The sequence below is a fragment of the Podarcis melisellensis genome, assembly GCF_964234715.1.
Source record: "Podarcis melisellensis genome assembly, chromosome: 8".
Lineage (NCBI taxonomy): Eukaryota > Metazoa > Chordata > Lepidosauria > Squamata > Lacertidae > Podarcis > Podarcis melisellensis.
The window spans coordinates 75,463,879-75,484,925 of NC_138540.1; the positions used below are offsets into that span (position 1 = coordinate 75,463,879).

Here is a 21,047-nt window from a genome sequence, read left to right on the forward strand (position 1 = left end):
GTGTTTATAGAATTATAGACTTGGAAGGGGACATGAGGGTCATCTAGCCTGACCACCTGCGATGCAAGAATCTTTCACTCGACGTGGGGCTTGAACCCACCACCCTGGGATTCATGCCCTACTTCTTTTGTATATCTGCACCCAGCCACACCCACGAACCTCCCTTTGGGCCTGTGGTTCAGAACAGTTGATGGGACGTTGAACAACCAACCTAAGTTTGCCCTTCTCCAAAGTTTGCAATTCAGTTTTTGAAAATTTAAACACATCAAAATGTGCATTTTGAGAGGGGGAAAATATTATTAATAATAGTAATAGTAATAATTTATTATTTATACCCCAGCCACTCTGGGCAGCTCGCAACAGACTATTAAAAACATGATAAATTTACAAATACATACTTAATCACACATATAAATGCAGAGTTGCCTTTAAATTCAGGCTGATTTTTTAAACAACAACAAGCATACAGAGAAGCCATTGGTTCGGGTCCACCTCCACAGCAGAAGAAAACAAGCTTGCACTATCTTCCATGTGACAGCTCTTTAAATATTTCTTCTTTAAAAATCTTTTCCAGGCTAAACATACCCAACTCCAGGCGAAACATACTCAACTCCCACAACCTTATAACCCTTGATTCCTTCCAAACCTTTGATCATCTCTGTTGCCCTCCTCTGCACACATCTCAGCTTGTCAATATCCATCTTAAATTGTGGTTGGGTGGCCATCTGCCTTGTATGATTTAGTTGAGATTCCTGCATTGCAGGGGTTTGGACCACAAGGCCTTCGGGACCCCTTCCAACTCTAGAATGCTACGATTCTGTGAAGAGAAAGTCTAGTCAGACAGTGAAAAGAAGCAAAAAGCCAATGCAGCAATTTTAAAGAGGAATGAATGTATTCTATGGCCTGAATGCAGAGAAAGGCAACTATTTCAAACACGAGTCATTGTGAGTAAAATTGCGTAAGATGGACTAATGGTCTGATTCAGCATAAGGAACCTTCTGAGGTGCCTGCATTTGTTTTTGTTTTTACTTCAAAGTAGTTTATTTATTTTATATTACTCTCTTCTCATTTATGAATCACTTCCCATGAAACACCCAGAAGCAATTTAACAGCAATATCGTCAACAAGAACAAAACATATGTATAAAACAATTTTAGATCCAATACATGAATGGACAGGGATTTTTTTAAAAAGTCTTTAGCAGGTGATGGATGCTTTAGCTGAGATCCCTGCATGGCAGGGGGTTGGGCTAGATCACCCTCAGGGTCCCTTCCAACTCTACAATTCTATGATTCCAAAGGGTAGATGCCACCACACTAAAAGCCTACTGCCTACATTATACGCGCTGGGTGAGATGGCATTGGCAGGAAGCCTTCTGCAGAGCACAGTGGTTGGTTGGGTACATATGAATGGGCGATGCAATATTTTAGGTGCAGAGACCTTTGACCCTCCGTGGTCCCCTCTTGGAGCTACCCTTCTGCATGTGAGCCGTGAAATCACAACCAACTCTGTGGACCTCCCTTATGACATCACTGGAGAGTTCTTTTCTTGGGTGTGGTTCTTCTCCAGCGGCTTCCTCTGGGCATAATGCTTACCATACATGTCCTGCTCCTCTGGCTAGCCTTTTCTGCACAGGCCACAGCTTGCCTTCTCTGCTTCACCACCCACCGAAAACGTGCCCGCGTCTGCCAACACTTCTTTGGCCACCGGGTTTCCCAGCATGGGAACTGCCAACCGATTATGGAAAGGGCCTTTGCACGTTTCGCCAAAACCCAGGTGGGTGAGTGCCGTCCAATTGAGCACTGGAACAAAATGGAGGCGGTCGCACATACCACCTGCCCCCAATGTGCAGTGTGCAGTGTGCATGCTAATGAGTGCTTATAGGATTCCCCGATCTCGGTTGTTTGACTTGAATTTTCAGGGGTTCAGCTATTTTTGCTGAAGACCCGCAACCAGAAATATGTTAAGCGGATCTTAATGGACAGGGTGATAGCTTGTCAGTTATCCCAGTGCTGCCAGTCAGTGTCAGCGATACTGACCTAAATGGAATGATGCTCTGGCACGATATAAGGTAGCTCAATATAAGTTTCTTGGATAGCTATTTGAAAGCATAGGCAAATGTGACCAACTTGGCCAGGCAACTGGGCTATTGTAGATGATGCCAGACAAAGGAACCTAGGGAGGAAATGTCCCAACTGAGGTGCCACCACAGAGAAGGCCCTTTCTCTGGTGGCCACCAGCTTCACCTCCAAAGGTGGGCTGACCTGGAGGAAAGCTTTCAGGTGAAGATCTGAATAGATTGGCAGGTTCATAAGGGAACAGGTAGCCCTGAAGGTATTTCTCTGCTTGGTTTTCTAGCTTGTGTTTGGCTCCCTGACATACGAGATGTCATTCGCCACACTCACACTATGCTCCCGAGCTCCGCCCCTATCCGGAATCATAGAATTTGTAGAGTAGGAAGGAACCACAAGGGTCATCTAGTCCCTTGCAATGCAGAAATATTTTGCCCAGCCTAAGTCTAGAACCCATGACCCTGAGATTAAGAGTCTCATGCTCTACCAACGGAGTACAGTGGGAAAGGGACCAGGCCCTTCAACAGCTTCCTATCGTCTTCTTTCCAAGATGCGTCCGAAATTGAGAAGCTGAAGGACATATTTGGCAGAATGATCTTTTTCCTGGAGGAGAAAAGTATGGCAAAAGGTGGGTATAGACTCTTCCATCTTCTGCACAGAACTCTGCATATTTAATTGGATTTATCACCCACACTATTCCAAGGTCTCACGGTTGCTAGCGGGAATGTTCTCTTTTTTAAAAAAACAAAAATTTATTTTTTTAAAAAAAATAAACATACAACAACAAAAAATTCAAGAAAACCAAAAAAACATACAATTCAAAAAAACAATGCAGTGTCGAGATTACTCCGAACCTCCTGACTCCCCCCCCCCCATCCCTTCCATGGGTCCTAGTGATAATATTTACAACTGCATAACAATACCATCCAAGTTCTATCCTTCCAAATTATCCATACTTTCCATTAATTTACAAGTGTGGTTAAAATCCTGCTAATTTTTTAACCTGCTTACAATGGTTTTGTCAATAAGTTGTAAACTTCCTATTCTTTTTTTAAAGCTCTTGCCCTCTTGATTTCTGGGCTTCCATTTCCGCATAGTCCATCAACTTGGTTTGCCATTCTTCTCTGGTTGGGGTTGTTTCTTCCTGCCATCTCTAGGCTAGTGGCATCCGTGTGGCTGTTGTCGCATACGTGAACAGTCTTCTCTGGTCCTTTGGTAGCTTGTTACCTGTAATTCCTAATAAGAAGGCTTCTGGTTTTTTGTTAAAAAGCTAGTGGGAATGTTCTAGAATAGTAAAGGTAGAGGTAAAGGACCCCTGGATAGTTAAGTCCAGTCAAAAGTGACTATGGGGTTGCGGTGCTCATCTCACTTTCAGCCCGAGGGAGCTGGCGTTTGTCCACAGACAGCTTTCTGGTTCATGTGGCCAGCATAACTAAGCCACTTCTGGTGCAACAGAACACTGTGACGGAAACCAGAGTGCACAGAAACACCGTTTACCTTCTCACCACAGTGGTACCTATTTATCTACTTGCACTGGCATGCTTTCGAACTGCTAGGTTGGCAGGAGCAGACACAGAACAATGGGAGCTCACTCTGTTACAGGGATTTGAACTGCCGACCTTCCGATCGGCAAGCCCAAGAGGCTCAGTGGTTTAGACCACAGTGCCACCCTCGTCCATGGGTCCTTTACCTTTTGTTTTCCCAGTAGTGATGTATGGAAGTGAGAGCTGGACCATAAAGAAGGCAGATCGCCGAAGAATTGATGCTTTTGAATTATGGTCTGGAGGAGACTCTTGAGAGTCCCATGGACTGCAAGAAGAACAAACCGATCCATTCTTAAGGAAATCAGCCCTGAGTGATCACTGGAAGGACAGATCGTGAAGCTGAGGCTCCAATACTTTGGCCACCTCATGAGAAGAGAAGACTCCCTGGAAAAGACCCTGATGTTGGGAAAGATGGAGGGCACAAGGAGAAGGGGATGACAGAGGACGAGATGGTTGGATAGTGTCTTCGAAGCTACAAACATGAGTCTGACCAAACTGCGGGAGGCAGTGGAAGACAGAAGTGCCTGGCGTGCTCTGGTCCATGGGGTCACGAAGAGTCGGACACGACTAAACGACTAAACAACAACAACAACCTCTAGAAGAGGAGCCATGCCACGGCACCCACAGCACATAGAACATAGAATTCAACTGTGCCCTAAAGGTCACATCCGCACCATAGCTCCCCCCAAACAAGAATCCTAGGAGCTGTAGCTCATCATCTCACAACACTACCATTCTCAGCATCCTTAGCAAACTATTGTTCCCAGGATTGGGGTAGAGGCTATCGGGCTCATGATGGCAGAAGCCTCCTTGAATTAGAGCCTATTTTCTCTTCGTGTGACCAGTGAATTAGCTTTACTGCAGGACTGGATAACCTGTGGTCCTTTGTTTGGACCACAGGTCCCATCATTCCGGACTGTTGGCCACACCATCTAGGCCTGATGGGATTTATAGTCCCACAACATCCCCATCTCTGCACAGAATCCAGCATTCTCCCATCTGATGGGTCTTGGACTGCCACTCCCATCAGCCCCAGCCCAGCTGGGCAGTGCTGGTTGGGCTTGATGGTACGAAACAAGGGTGGAGAACCTTTTTTCAGTGTGAGGACTGCATTCTGGTCTGCACAACCATCTGAGACCTAGTGATATGCAAGGCCAGAAGCAAAAGCAGGCAGAACAACTAATACAATGTTTACCTTTCTTCAGCACAAACACATCCTCTCTATCTTCCATCCAGGCATGGGATGACACATTACAGCCAGGCAAACTGGCTGAGGGAGACTTCTGAGGGTCAAATGCACCTACAGGTCTGCATTTTGCCCCTGATCCAGAGGTTTGCCACCACTGGTCTAAAACATCTGAGCAGCACTAGGTTGGGGGAAGGCTGATGAAGTACATAAACTTTTCTGCCACAATAAATTTCCTGTAGTGTTAAGTCTAAACTTTACATGTCAATACAGAACTCTCTCTTTAAAAAAAAATTGTGTGTGCCCTCTGCTCCCATGGATTTGGGAGCATGTCCTACTGATTTACCCTCAGGTAAGGCAGCACAATATCGGGCCCATAATTGCTTTCAAGGGTTCATGTCTCTTAAAGGTTTTGCAATATAAAAAGCAAATTGGGGTTATAAATGGTTCCACGAGGGCACTGTGAGGGAGACAGTAAGGCAGAAAATAAGCCAGGGCTGTCACTTTGTAGAATCTGTGCTTTTCTTCTGGGCGGACACAGGGGTATGCATACCCCTAAACATTTTGTGAATCTAATTTTGGCCTCATTGAGGGGCAGTATTTCCACATGAGCAGGAAAATGAGAGTACCCCTAAACATTTTTTTAGAGAGAAAAAAGCACGGTGTAGAATAATTCTCAGCTGCTTAATCATTAAGTTGATTTCAGGCTACATAAATATGCATATCAGAAAAGAAAAGTGTTTCTAAAGAGGGGGGGATCTGGTTTGTGCTTCATTGGGTGCCCATTTCCATAGCTCCAAAAACGAGAACATAAATCTTCCTTAAAATATGGACATAATTCATGTGTACAGATAAACTTTTGGGAAGAATTGCTGTTGTTTAAATGCACCCACATCTCACCAAAGCAGGGGAAAACTGAAAAGGTTAGCCATGCGCCTGCTCAGTCCTTGAGCTGGGAAGCTGGCTGTTGTTAGGCAACTTCAAGGTCCCTACTCTCCTTTCCCAGAGTTCTTTATCTGTAAAAGCACATAGCTAAACTGTGGAATTCACTATCCCACGGGAGTCAGCGATGGCCACAAACGCACAATACATTTAAAACATAAATATAAATACATTGCATGATTATACCAAAAAAACAGAACAAAGCAAACCCCATAACAGCCACAGGAAGGTTTGTTGTGGTGCACTAGTAACAAAACAACAACATCTTAGTCTATCAAAAGCCAGCTGGAAGTGGGGAGGGGAGATAAGCCCTTCCTTAGCGCCCAAAATATGTCAGCAGTGGCAATGCTGCAACCCTAACAAAAGAAAATAAAAGCCATTTTTAAAAACCCCACCTGTCCCATGTATGGAGAACAAGAAATTATTCTGAATATTTAAGGTAGGAAAGGTGATTATACGTTGAAATCATAAAATGATATAATTGTAGAGTTGGAAGAGACCCTAAAGGTTGTGTAGTCCATAGCTGTCAAAGTTTTCCTTTTTTAAAGGGAAATTCCCTTATTCCGAATAGGATTCCTCGCAAGAAAGGGGAAAAGTTGACAGCTATGGTGTATCAATGACAGATGACCATCCAACCTCTGCTTAAAAGCCTCCAGAGTCCACAACGTCTTGAGGGAGACTGTTCCACCACTGAACAGCTCCTACCATCAGAAAGATTTCCCTGATCTCCTTTCTGGTAACTTGAAGCCATTGGTTGGAGTCCTACCTTCCAGAGCAGGAGGAAACAGGCTTGTTCCCTCTTCTATGGGACAGCCCTTGAGATGTTTGATGGTGGCTATCATATCTCCTCTCAGTCTCCTCTTTTCCAGGCTGAACACTCAGGGAAGGAAATATGTGGTGGGACTTAGGAAATATGCTTCCATGTACAGTAAGATTGGCCAGTTTCTTGGCTCCAAGGGACAGGGAGAGTAGAATGGACCCTGCATTGGCCAAAGAGTGCTGCCCAACCTTCTCCAGTCCAGAGTTCTCCATAGGTTTTGGATTACTGCTCCCATTACCCATGCTGCCTGGGGCTAGAGGGAGTTGTAGTTGTTCTGAACCGCAGGCCCAAAGTGCAAACTCAGGTTGTCTGCTAAACTTCTGATACACTGTTGTGAATCGCAGACCCAAAGTTGGGTTTGTGGGGGTGGTTGGGTACAGGGATGTCAGAAACATCAGAGCAATCAATTCCAGTGCTTTATTAAAGAAGGTGCAGACTTACAGCAAATCAGCCTGCCAGGTATCCCAGCCTTTAAAGACTGCAAGACGGACACTGCAGCAAGGCGATGGCTTGTCCCATGCAAACAATCATATATTCTTTATACACAAGGCATCATAGGTCACTTGGGCCGGCTGTTCCCATAAGGGCATAGGTGGCAAACAACCCTAATCTTGCAGATAGTTCCCTTTCTGGGTTCCTAGCCCAGCATCCCAAAACCACAGATAAGGATAGCATCAAAGCAAGCCAATTAGCCTATATCAAAGCAAGTGAATAGAACCATGTACAGTATGAGCTCACGATTACAACTACCATATTTTTTGCACCATAGCACTCACTTTTTTCCTCCTAAAAAGTAAGGGGAAATGTCTGTGCGTGTTATGGAGGGAATGCCTACGAGTGGCATGCCTACGGATTTTCCTCCTCTAAAAACTACGTGCGTGTTATGGTCGGGTGCGTGTTATAGAGTGAAAAATACGGTACCCATTAATTGTGGGGTTATTTTGACTGCCAAGATGGCCTTTTGCATCCAAAGGAATAACTTGACGCCCTTCTCCATCTGCCCTCATAGTGCCTTATCCCCTGGCAGTTAAAGAAGCTGAGAAGCAGGTTGAAAAAGAGATGGCACAGCTCAAAGCAGGTAATGTAGAGATATAACTGGACGTGGGGCAAAGGTGCTGCTTTAAAGCTGCCTGTTCCCTCTTTTGAGTCCACAAACGTTGTTCCCTCCACCACACAGCCTCCTTTTCTATCTCCAACTTGAAGATAGCTTTGCATTTGCGACTAACTGAGCGTAGGTTTTGTCTGGCTGGGTGCATTATCATGTTCCTGGAAAATGCAAGTAGATCTCCTCTTGTAAGTCCCACAATATTTTGCTGGTGTCTCAGCCTTTATTGTGGCTATTAGATGTGATAGCTAAATCAGGCTTGTAAACAAGCCCATAGAAGTTAGTAGCCTGTGGAAATATTTACCAGAGGATGGCCAGACAGCTGCACCAGCCTGTTGCGTTTCCATGCTAGGCATGGAGAAAGGTGCTGGAGTTGCTTTGATATTACTTGGACAATCTTAAAAGGGGATTCGATGAATTCATGGAGATTAAAGGCTATCAGTGGCTCCAGCTATGTTCTCCCTCCAGTGTTGGAGACAATATATGAATACCAGTTGGTGGAAATCACAAGTGCAGAGAGCACTGTTGACTCAGATCCTGCTTGCGAGCTCCCCATAGGCATCTGGTTGGCCAGAACAGGATGTTGGACTAGGTGGGCCATTGGCCTGATCCAACAGTTTCCTTCTGGCAACCCACTTGCTTTTACACTAGACAAGAGGAAAAACAGAACGCTCCATTGCTTTTTCCTCCTCCATCACCTTCTCGCTCACTTGCATGGAATTCATTCTTGCTTACCATTCAGCACTACCAGGCTAGTGCTTAATTACAAGGCTGAATAGAACCAGAAGTTTCTGAGACTGTGTACAATGGAATAACAATTGCTCTGGGGCAAACAACAGGAGAGGTTTTCACGTCCAGCGCATGGGCTTCACAGAAGTATCTGGCTGATTGCTGGGGTAGAAGTGGGGATGTGATTTGAGCTGTTCCTGCCCTGTAGCAGACTTGAAGCAGCTAGAAGTGGTTTAGCCAGATAGATAAAGGCAGGTAGTGGTGCCTGAGTGATATAATAAGACTTTTTAATGGGTTAACCCTTGAGGGGAGGACATTTGGACTCCTCTTCATGTGGTAAATGTTTGAATAGAATCAAAGGCTAGATGGACCTTTGTTCTGACCTAGCAGGGTTGATAGGTTTTTCTACAAGAAGGCTGGCTTACCCACGGCCCTCCAGAAGTTGTTGGTCTCCAACTCCAACCAGCCCCAGCCAGCATGGAGGATGGGAATTTGTAGACCAGCTATGTTTGGATGGCTACAGATTCTCCACCCATACGTTCATCCAATACAAAAGCTCAAGGCAGCTTGCAAAATTGCAATTAAAAATAAATTTTAAAATGGGTAATAGATCAGAGCTGGTGTGGTGTGCTGAACCAGGACCTGGGAGATCAGGGAGATCAAATCCCCTACTCAGTCATGAAGTCCACGGGGCAACCACAGACCAGTCACTGTCTCAGGTTCAACGTACCTCACAGGGTTGTTGTGAGAATAAAATGGGGGTGGGGAGAAAAGCATGCACGACACCTCAGTTGAACTCCTTGGATGACAGGTGGGATAATAGTAACAACAATAATTTTAAATTTAATAAAGAAGCAAACAAATAATGCAATTTCCTCTCCTCCTGTACAGCTCCAGCCTGCATCCCACCGTGTGGTGAGTGCCAAAACCTACTGCTTTCCTAGCCCCTCTTTTCCAGCTTCCCTCCCTGGCTTCTGCTTCTATTCCCATCGCACTCTTTCATCTTCCTCCCAGGGTTCCAGAAAGAGGCTCGCCAGTACCGATGTTCGTCTTGCACCATGGTGGACTGCTTGCTGCCCATCGATTGCCCAAGTACATCCCTCTTGGTTCTTCCTTGATTTTCGGGGTCAGGGATATTTGCTGGCCCAGGTGGTGGAAAGATTCTGTGCCAACCGTACCAAGAAGGAACTTGCACTGAGAGCTATGGAAACCACAGAGATGTGGGAGGGGAGAATCGTAGACTTGTAGAGTTGGAAGGATAAGGAAAGGCCATAGCTTAGTGGTAAGACACATGCTTTGCATACCAAAAAATCGTGGGTTCAGTCCCTGACATTTAATCCCTGGTATCTGAAGAAATGTGCATGCACATGGAAGCTCATACCAATAATAAACTTATTTGGTCTCTACGGTGCTACTGGAAGGAATTTTTTTATTTTGTTTTGGCATTTACAGATCCGGATAGGGAGGGCTCCTGTCTGAAACCCCTGAAGAGCCACTGACTAAAGCTTTGATGATGTTTCAGGGGGGCTTCCTATGTTCCACATTGCCCTAGTGAATGATGCGCATCAAATTGGGCTCACAGCTTAATAGGAGACTTAGGTTGTGTGCATTTCAGGGGCGTTGGACTAGAGAACCCTTGGTGATCCCTTCCAACTTGGTGGTTCTATGATGATTCCATACCTGTGTAAAGTACATTTGAAATATGTTCTTTCGCTCAGAAGAATTCTGGGCACTGTAGTTTGTGACCGCTGGTTACTGTAACTCCATGAGGAGCAAACTATCTATTATTGATGTCTTAAACTGGTATACTGAACTTCGTCTGTAGATCTCAGGGCAGTTCCCAACATGTTTTGAATGTGCTTTAAAGGGATAGCGCGTACAAGGCCACAATGTCTCTGAGCACCATCTAGGATGAGAAATGATTTCCCCAATCTGACTAGCTCTGCTGAAAAATATATTAATTTGATCCTTTCTCCTCCCCGCTCCCCAATTCCTCATCTCCCAACCTCCCAGTTCAGGATGTGCATAAATCTGAAGGGGACGTGACACTTCTCAGCTGCGGAGTTAAGTTTGAGATTCCTGAAGACGCAACCTTCCGATGGAAATTTGCCAAGGAAGTAAGTGGCTCTTGGGTGGCTGAAACAGAGCTCTCCTCGCTAAACCCCCTGCTTGTGAGGTAGCTCTATACCAGAAGATTAAATGCTCCTCACAGTGTCCCTTGTTCAAAGGTGCTTTGAGCAAGGTTTTTGCTGCAAAAAACCGCAAAACTTTGACTCAGGTTTGGAGGGGACTCCAGATTTTGGGGTTCATAGTTGATGAAGCCATTCTTAGGGCTTTCCTTAATTCCAAGTGTGTCTCCACTGATTTGTGGTGTAGTCCTGCAAATCTTCATTCAAAAGAAATAACACAAAATCCAATGCATGTCTAACGGTTTGGAGCCCTCACTGCAAGGAGGACTGTGTTCCTGAGGAGGGGTGAGAATGCTTTTGTGTATGTGTAAGTAGCCCAATAACAGATATACTCACACAGCAGAATAGCGCTCAGTCTGCAAAGAGGATCATCCCCTGGCAGCTGAAACTGACTGGTCTCAAGACAGTCTTGAAAGTGACACTGAAACCGACCAAGAAGTCTGGTATTGTTTCATACAACCAGTGCTATAGCTATAGCTTAGGGCCCCCAAAAAAATTTAAAGGGAAAAACCTGGATGTACATTTCCAAAATATAAGACAAAAAACAAATAAAATAAAACCTACATACAGCAACAGTGTTTGTGTTGTGTAGGCTCCTATTTGTTATGTGCAAATTATAGGCTTTAGATGCCTATTAGGTCCATAAATTATAGGCTTTAGATACCTATTAGGTCCATAAATTACCATATAGCATATATTCAACAAAAAAACCAGTGACAATTTGTTGTTGACAAAGGACAGCTGGACATATAAAGGGCCCCATTACCTTCAATAGCTTAGAGCATGGGTAGGCAAACTAAGGCCCGCGGATCCAGCCCAATCGCCTTCTAAATCCGGCCCGCAGACAGTCCAGGAATCAGCATGTTTTTACATGAGTAGAATGTGTCCTTTTATTTAAAATGCATCTCTGGGTTATTTGTGGGGCATAGGAATTCATTCATCCCCCCCCCCCCCGGCAAAAATATAGTTCTGCCCCCTGCTGAAAATGTTTGCAGACCCCTGGCTTAGGGCCTCATCACACCTAAACCCGGCCCTGCATAGAACCACCCTTTATTTCCAGAGACAATGCATCTGTGATCCCTAGATGCAAGCAGCAACAATAAGCCATCGCTATCAAGGTCAAGGGGGCCCTGTTTACTTGCAAAGACACCTGGCTTCCTGCTTGTTGGGAACAGGAACATTGGTGTACTTTTTCTGTGGCCTTGCAAGCTTGCACAGATAGTCCTTGGACATTCTGTAATCTGCACAAGCGATCACAAGCTCTCAAAATACAGTTTAAAGGCTACGGCAAGGATGAGAAACCTTTTTTCCCCCAGCTGGAGGTCCACATTGACTTCTGAGCAGGCTTCTGGAGCTACTGGTCGGTGGGGACAAAGGCAGATGTGGACAGAGCGAGAAAGGCAAATTTTGTGTTTGTGCAGGAGGCTCATTCCTACAAACACCCTTCCCTTTCTTTCATCCAGGAAAGCAAAAGGCATTATCAGAGTTGAAGGACACATTCCAGCTGAGCAAAAAATGCTCAGGGAGGATGCGATGTAGGAACAGCAGATGTGGCCTGGGGAGAGGGAGGGTGGAGAGAGGCGAGTTTTGGAAGCCAAACAGAGAATCTCAGAGGGAAGTATTTGACCCCCCACCCCTGGGCTTGAGGTTCCCTGCTCCTGATCTAAGGGAAGGGGCAATGTTTGTGTGCCTGAAGGTGGAACTTGAAAAGACACACACACCAGATTTTTCTCCTTGAGAAAATAATCTATACACATCCCCCTATATTCCATTACTCAGGGAGAAAGACAGATTTGCTTAAAATGGGAGGGGGGGTATGTGTTTGATTTTGAACAGAGAAATGGCTGGAAAGGAAAAGGTTCAGCAGCCCCCACACTAGACAATCTGCAGCCACCTACAGCTAGTTTGCCTGGCAAAATAAATTCCCCAGGAGAGCTGGGTGTGGGTGCAAAATTGTGCAACTACACACTATGGGTTGCATTTGACTAACTTTTACTCAAAGTTGGACCCATTTGAATGAACGGGTCTCATTGGGTCATGGCCATTACTTACAATGGGTCCTCTTGGAATAAAAGTTAGCTGAATGCAGTTCCTCCTGTGTGCAGTTCCTCCTTGACAAGAAGGTTCTCCACACCTGGGTGCAAAAAATGTTCAGAGGATCCACCAGGATTCGCCTTCATCCAGGTAAGAATCTGAGGAAACACCTGAGGGAGAAGAGTCACAGCATGGCTGCTTTACGTCATTAAAAACAGTCATAATCATGACTGCATGAGAGGCACACCATATTCAGAGTCATTTTTGTCCTATCCCGTTATTGTTGTTACCATCGATTTATCATGAATCCTCTAAACCACTGTCTGAAAGCAATTTACATAAGCAAGATACATAAAAAGCAGCTACAAATGTGAAAACAACAAATATATTTAAAATGAGTCCGAAATCCTAACAAGGAGAGACCCATTCAACCATCTGGGAAAGGCTGTCAGAAGAAAAATGTCCTCGATTGTTTTAGAAGGTGTACTGGTAGTGACACCTGTCATATCTCAGCAGAAATATTATTCCACAGCACAGGGGCAGCCACAGTAAAGGCCCTGCTCTGAGTTACTGCTTAGGACTTGTAACACTACATTTCCCTTCCTTCCTTCTCTCACCCCTCTTCTCTTTCCACTTCTCCACCTGCAGATCAGAACCAACAAAGTTTTCCTCTTCCAAGACCTGAACTTTGGGTTCAATCCTTCCCTCCTTATCCGCCCCACCCTGGGATCCCACCATGGCACTTTTGCCTGCCAGATCGCCGGGGAGGACGGGGTGCTGGTCAGGAAGTTCTTCTACCTCAACGGTGAGGAGTTGGGGCTTGTGGCACAAATAGGCTCCTCAGAAAAGTCCAGTTGTTTTTGGTTGGTGAGGCCTAGACTAGCTTGGGTCACGTTAAAACCACACCATACATTTTAAGCCCGCTGCTGGCCACATGACCTGGAAGCTGTATGCCGGCTCCCTCAGCCAATAAAGCGAGATGAGCGCCGCAACCCCAGAGTTGGCCACAACTGGACCTAATGGTCAGGGGTCCCTTTACCTTTACCTTTATACCACTTTAACCAGCCATGGATTCCACCAAGCAATCTTGGGAACTGTAGCTTGCCCCTCACCAAACTACAATTCCCAGTACCACACCTCCCAAGTCACACCAATACGAGACATCCCATTTTCTCGTGTGAGATCTCGGCAGTTGTTTTGGGTGCCGTGCTCTCACCCCCCAAAAAAACACACTTTTTTGGGGTGAGAGCAAGGTACAGGTCACATACCTCACCCAGAAGTCCCAGTTTAGGGTTTTTTTTTTAAAAAATGGACATTTTGGAGTAGTCTTCATAATCTACAGTTTCTTTTTGGGAAGCAATGGCTGTGAAAGTAGCGTAAGAGTAGTTCAAGGCTCACCTTTTTGCCCTGGCTATGGACACCTGAGAGCTATACTCTCAGGTATACTTGAGGAACCCACCTTATTTCTGAGACTGCAAGTTGCTTAAAATTGTTTTAAATATTGTGCTTTAACCTGCCCTGGGACCTCAAGGTGAAGGGCGAATTAACAAACAAACAAGCAATGCATGGAGTGGCTGTGACCTTTGCTTATACAGTGGTACCTCTGGTTACGAACTTAATTCGTTCTGGAGGTCCATTCTCAACCTGAAAGCGTTCTTAACCTGAGACACCACTTTAGCTAGTGGGGCCTCCTGCTGCCACCGCACAATTTCTGTTCTCATTCCTGAGGTAAAGTTCTTAACCCGAAGTACTACTTCAGAGTTAGCGGAGTCTGTAACCTGAAGTGTTTGTAACCCGAGGTACCACTGTACCTGGTTTGGGCCAGGAGGCAAATGTGGAGCCCGGTCACATGATGTCGCAGCAATAATATACAAAGGTAGAGCTTTCCCCATCACTCTGTGCTTGGGATTTTTGATTATTTCCTGCGCATTTGTAACCCGCCCTTCCTCCAAAGGTTTCAGGATGTGGTTCATCCTGCCCTTTATCTGAAATGGATAAGGCTGAAAAGCAATGAGTGCTCCAAGGTCATCTGGCAAGAGTTTCATGCCTGAGTGGGAGTTTTTTTTGAGCCTAACTCTCTCCCCTTTCGTTTTTTTTGTGTCAGTGGGTGATTTCAACCAGAATTGCTCCATCAAGAAGCATTTGCTCATCAAAAAAGCCTTTTATCTGGCTCTCCCCATTCTTGATCCTGTGCCCTGAGCACTACACCTGGTGCTGCTAGGGGCAGAAAACCAGACTTTCTTTAAAATAATAAAATAATAATGACTTTTTTAAAAAAATGGTTGCATTTTTGCCTGTTGCTCAGCTATTAAATAGACAGGAGTTTCTCTCCCTAAAAACCTGGCAACCACGGACTAAATAGTAACACGTTGAATTTGCCACAACAAATAGGTAAAGAAAGCCCTTAACAGAACTGGCCTTTTGACAATTGCCATGTAAAGTTCATCCCACACTTGCAAGAAACTGATCCTTCAGTATGGCAGTGTCCTTTGGTACTCCCTGCTCATTGATATTAGGCCGGTGTTATTGCAGTCTTCTTTTCAGTGATTGCTAAAAATCTTTTGTGTTTAAGCAAGCCTACCCAGACATATAAATCTGGCATGTGTGTGTTTTTATACTGTTTATTTATTTATTTTTAATTCCTGGTTTTCTTTTCATAGAATCATAGAATTCTAGGAAAGGGACCCCCGAGGGTCATCTAGTCCAACCCCCTGCAATACAGGAATCCCGATACTGAAATCTTCAATGACAGAACCATTTAGCCATTTAAGGCCAACCTTTTCCCTAATGCATTATCTTATTGGTAACTTAATGTGTGTTTTGCGCTTTGCGTAAACCGCTTAGAGGTTTTGATGACTAAGCGGTAAATCCAGTGCATTGTTAACCTGTGGAACTCCCTGCCACAGGAGTCGGAGATGGCCGCTGACTTGGATGGCTTCTGAATGCTAACTGTTGTGAATCACAAGTAGGGTGAGAACTGTTGCATTCAGGTCCTGCTTTCCTTTAGGCATCTGGTTGTCCGCTGTAAGGGCAGGATGTTGGACCAGATGGGCTACTCGCCTGACCCAGCAAAGTTCCTCATATGTTCTCAAATTCAATAAGATACAGCAAGACTGGTCTTTCAATGATGGTTTGGCTAAGTGGCTTGGACTTTTCCCTCTCCTGCAGTGACGGAGAAGAGACTTCATCTAGAGAAAGAGTTGCAGGAGATGTTCAAAGGCATCTTGAACCCCCCGCCGATGGTAGAGGTTGCGGGCGAAACATGGGGAGAGGAGGTGCAGACCAACCTAACCGAGTCAGAGTTGCCATCCTTGGAAGAGATTCTCTCTGGGCCAGACTTCCTCCACAAGAAGGTCGTTGTCTTCCTCATCGTGGGGATAGCCATGCTCTCAGCGCTGGCCACTATGATAGCAATGTGAGTTTCCTTGCAGTTCTTCCTGCACAGAGGGCTGGGATTCCAAAATAAAGCGACTTGCTTTATTTTATCTCGCGTTCCGTTCACCTCATTTTACAAATAAAAACGAAAAGTACCAAGGCACCAGTTTCCTTGCCTGGAACAACCTCAGCTCAGGGGTAGAAGATGTGTTTTGCACATAGAGTTGTCCAAGCTTCAGTCTTTTGGGGAACTTCTATAAAAGTAGACAATACTGAAAACAAGATGGACAATGAGTGTAAGAAGATCGCTGGCAGGGTCAGTTCAATGGCCAATCTCACAGTGGCTTGTCAATTGATTAAAACTAGTAACCTGCCTTTTAAACCAACTAACTGATTAAATCTAAGGGTGTCACCTGACTAAATAAATCCAGGGTTGCAAAACTACACCCATTTACCAGGGAGTTAGCCCCACAGAGTAAACCTGCATAGGAAGGCCATTGATCAACGAACTGATTAAATCTGCTCAAATCTGCATATGAGAAACACCCATTTTAAAGGGGGAGAAAAGATCATTCCTGATTTTTTCCAGATAAGGTTGGCATACCCAAAGAAGATGCGTTTGCCTCCCTCCTCACACACAAGTGGAAGAATGGTGTTCACCATCTCAAGTGTGTTGTAAATAAGTTATATTAAACAGTGCTTTTTTATCCCTGGGGGTACACTTACCCCTAAACGTTTTGTTTAAGTTTGGCCTCATTGAGGGGCAGTATTTCAATATGAGTAGAAAAATGAGAGTACCCCTAAACAATTTTAAAGGGGAAAAAAGCACTGATATTAAAAAAATAAGATTGAAAAATAAACAAATAAATTCTTAAGACCACATATTTAGTGCCAGGTATATATATATATATACAGTTGCAACTCTAGTTAAATATATTTTATTTTATTTCATATTACTGCAATAAACAACTCAATAGTAGCCAATTTGTTCAGCATCAGCTACACTTCCTTTGTCATTCAATAAAAAGAAATTTGCTCCCCTGATTTTCAGGCCAGTGGAGTCAAAGTTCTGAAGCAAATAAATAAATAAATGTTTTTCAGATGGATCCATCCATTCAGTTTTCACCTATTTGAAACCTTACATGCTTAAAACAATTTAAGAATGGGCTTAGTGATGAACAAAGGTATTCATCCGTCCCTGGTCACATTATATTTGAAACCTTGCATTTCAGAGCAGCTTTTTTCCCACCCAACAGATTTTTATTTTTAGAAGCTTTTTGTATTCCTACATTTTTGCATTTGGAAGCCTCAGGTTACTTCTCTCATCTCTCAAAAAGAGCTGGGTTTTTAAAAATAGTTTGATCTGTTAAGCCCTGGAAGTATAATTACCCCAATTCCCATTGTTAGAGGGAAAAGTTGTCCTTTCAAAATATTTTCCCCATCTTCAAGAGCTCCCAAAAACACATTAAAAAGTGCTCTGTTATGCATGTAGCTCTGCTGATTATATTTGGCCGGCTAAACATCCTACACATTTTTTTGTTTTGAGATTTAAAGCACTTTTGAGATGAAGAGCACTTTCTCCCACATAAGAATGCAGCCTTGATTAATCTTATCTCTTAAGCAGCTGCTAAGAGATGTTAGTTTTAAGTATTTGGAACAGCCATTGAACTAAGCATCAACTCTCTATTTGCTCCTTAGGACAATTTATCGCTGGGCTACAGACATCAAACTGTGAATTGGGAGGAACTTCACAGAACATTCCTCCCTTCCCCTCTACCAATTCCTTTTTGCTGTGCCTTGGTAAGGACTGTACAAGGATGACATCACCATTACGACACAATTAAAAGAATAATAATAATCCAGGTCACACATTGGAACTTCTAAGGACAAGTTATGCGTTTTGCAATTTGTACTCAAGATAATCTCTCTTCCATTTAATGACCGGGTGGGTGGACTGGTGACTAGCAAAAACTCCAAAGCGTGCATCTGTCTGTCTGTTGTTTGTTTGAGCCTGTCTGAGCCTGTCACAACAAAAGGAAAAAGCACATTGGGTCCTCTCTGGGCTGTTTTAGACGTTTCTCCCGCACTCATCCCCATTAAGAGGTCCCCCCCCCTCCAAATTTCTGCAGAGCATAGGGTTGTGCCAAGCCTACTGATATCTCCTTCCTGCTAAGCGAGCAAGGCACTCAAATCTGAAAATGGAGAGATTAGAAGACACAAAATCTACAAGGTCAGAGCTGTATTACGGTATAGCTCAGTAAGAGGGCATCTGCTTTGCATGTGGAAGGTCCCAAGTTCAAGTCCTGACAAGGCTTGAAACCTTGTAGAGCTACTGCCACGCAGTGTGGACTAGATGGACCCACTTTCTGACTGGACCTGCCTGCTGCAGCGAAACCAAAAGAAGTTTTCTAAATGGAAATTAAGCCAAGGATTATGAGCTGGTCCTGCAACAAAATGTTGCCGTGTGGCCTGTTCCCTGTTCAGGATTCCGTTCCCTCAACACCCAGGTTCCACTCCATCCCCGCAAAAGTCTGTCTGTATTCCACGTCACGGGAGACAGTCAAGTAAGAAACTAATAGTGCAAAGTAGGAATTTATTAACATGGGAATTAACACATTCCTCTAGGACAGGGTTCGCCAAACTTGGCCCTCCAGCTGTTTTTGGACTACAGCTTCCATCATCCCTAGCAAGGAGGACCAGTGGTCAGGGATGATGGGAACTGTAGTCCCTAAACAGTTGGAGAGACCCAGGTTTGGGAAAGGCTGCTCTAGGAATTACTAGAAGGGTGGGAAACCTGTGCATCTCCAGATGTTGTTGGAACTCCCATCAATTTCAGCCCGCATGGTAGGGATAATGGGAGTTGTAGTCTGGCAATGAATGGACACAGGTTAACCTCCACTGAACTGGTCACCTCGCCTCAAGAAGGATATTTGGGGAAGTTCAGAAAAGGGCAGACAAAATGATTGAGGGGATGGAATGGCTTCCCCAAGGTTGCAGCATTTGGGACTTTTTAGTTTATAGAAAAAGCAAGTAGGAGATGACATGATATATAAGTTTATACTAGGCATGAAGAAAACAGAGAGAGAGAAGTTTTCCTTCCTCTCTCATACATAACCCTGGAACTCGGGAACATCCAAGGAAGATAAAAGAAAGAGTTCTTCAGGCAGTTAAACTTTGGAACTCACTGCCACAGGAGTCAGCGATGGTCACCAACTTGGGGGCTTTAAAAGAGGACTGGGCAAATTCATGGTGGGCAAGGCTAGCCATGGTTACTAGTTGCAACGGCTATACTGTGCTTCCACAGCTGGAGACAGCAAAGTGTTGAATATCATTTTATGGAAACCACAGGAAGGAAGGAAGGAAGGGAGCGCTTGGGTCCCGCTTGCAAGTTTCCTATAGGCACCTGGTTGGCTGCTGTGAGAACAGGATGCTGGACTAGAGGGGCTAGTGGCCTGATCCTGCAGCCTACTCTTACATTCTCATGACTAGAGCAGGGCTGACGAATCTGTGGCCCTCCAGAAGTTACTGAGCTCCATCTCTCATCAGTCCTGGCCAGTATTACCAGGAGGCAGGGATGATGGGAATTGTAGTCCAGCAACATCTTTAGCATGGCAAGTTCCCCATCCCTGCTGTGCAAAAGGCAGAAAAGATCATGTTTCCCTGGTGGCTTGGGGCAGTTATTATAGGAAGGAAATTGACTTCACTCCAAACTATTCAGAACTATCACCCTACCCTGTTTCTGGGATGCCTCTAAAAACAGGCAGTTACAGATCTTTGAAAGGGAGCTGTGTGGAATTTCCAAATGAGAAGAAACATTTCTTCTTCCAACAAAGCTATTTCATTTTTAAGTTTCCTTCTCTTGGTGAATATGGGCTGCTGAAATTGGCAGTGTTCAAATCATCAGTGGCATTGTACTTGGGTGATTTTAGATTCTGAATTGAATAAGTTTAAAGAGTGGGCCCTGGGGCCACAATTAACAACTCTGCACTGAATAGAGCTCCAAGAGCTGATGGATCTTCACCTCCACAGATCGAGTGGAGATAATCTGGCAGATCCGCCTGAGCTAATCAAAGACACTTGATTAGATCACTGATTGTTGGGTATTGCCTTTTCCTCCTGACTCATTTGCCCCCAAGGGTAATAGGCCCACCCTAGACTCCATCCATCCCTCTTCAATGGGTCTTGGGAGGGGGGTCTTTGCTATCCACACATAACCAAAACAGCAAAAGGTCTTCTGGGGGTACCTTAAAAAAACCCAAAACCTAACTTATATTACAAGTACATAACGCATGAAGCCTGGTGTGGTTTCTCTTAATTATGGAAGTTAACATAAAGCATGTGTTTGGCTAGGGGTCAAATTGAAAAGAAGAACATGCTAACTTCTCAAGTGTTTCTCAGAGCTTTATGTGCACATGCGTGGTGTTAATATAGCACCCAAACTCTTTCGGCCAGGTATGGAATCCATTTGACGCTCCTTAAATAAGATGGGAGACTGCAGAGGGTGTCTTGGACTAGGCAGCTCTTGTAACAACCTATATACTGTATTTTTCGCTCTATAAGACGCACCAGACCACAAGACGCACCTAGTTTTTGGAGGAGGAAAACAAGAAAAAAAAATATTCTGAATCTCAGAAGCTAGAACAGCAAGAGGGATCGCTGCGCAGTGAAATCAGCAATCCCTCTTGCTGTTCTGGCTTCTGGGATAGCTGCGCAGCCTGCATTTGGTCCATAAGACGCACACACATTTCCCCTTTTTAGGAGGGAAAAAGTGAGTCTTATAGAGCAAAAAATACGGTAATAACAAAAAGCAAGAGTTGTATTGATCGGTGGATACATTACTTTGTCAAGAAAAACTGAAAACAAATATTCTTAAAATTTAAAAAATAAATAAATGAGGCATAAGTTTTCGTGCACTGTGGATTCGTGAAGCATTATTCTGAATTATAGGTATTTTTACACATGGGTTGGTGGGGGTGGTAAAAAGCGAGAACCTTAAAGTGCCACAGGAGGCTTTGTAGCGCTCTGCTGCAAAAAGAATAACGAAGAAACTG

General features: G+C 44.4%; 1 protein-coding gene across 1 annotated transcript; it reads left to right on the forward strand.

Annotated features, from left to right (window-relative positions):
* The first annotated feature begins 726 nt into the window (after nt 1-726).
* On the forward strand, nt 727-17,886 carry SPACA6 (sperm acrosome associated 6). The gene is given in 10 exon segments (XM_081920737.1): nt 727-1,574; nt 1,577-1,780; nt 2,623-2,700; nt 7,574-7,642; nt 9,290-9,313; nt 9,413-9,490; nt 10,412-10,515; nt 13,270-13,426; nt 15,790-16,036; nt 17,695-17,886. Coding segments are annotated over 10 exon segments (1,365 nt in total). The 5' UTR covers nt 727-1,207; the 3' UTR covers nt 17,732-17,886.
* The last annotated feature ends 3,161 nt before the right edge of the window (nt 17,887-21,047 follow it).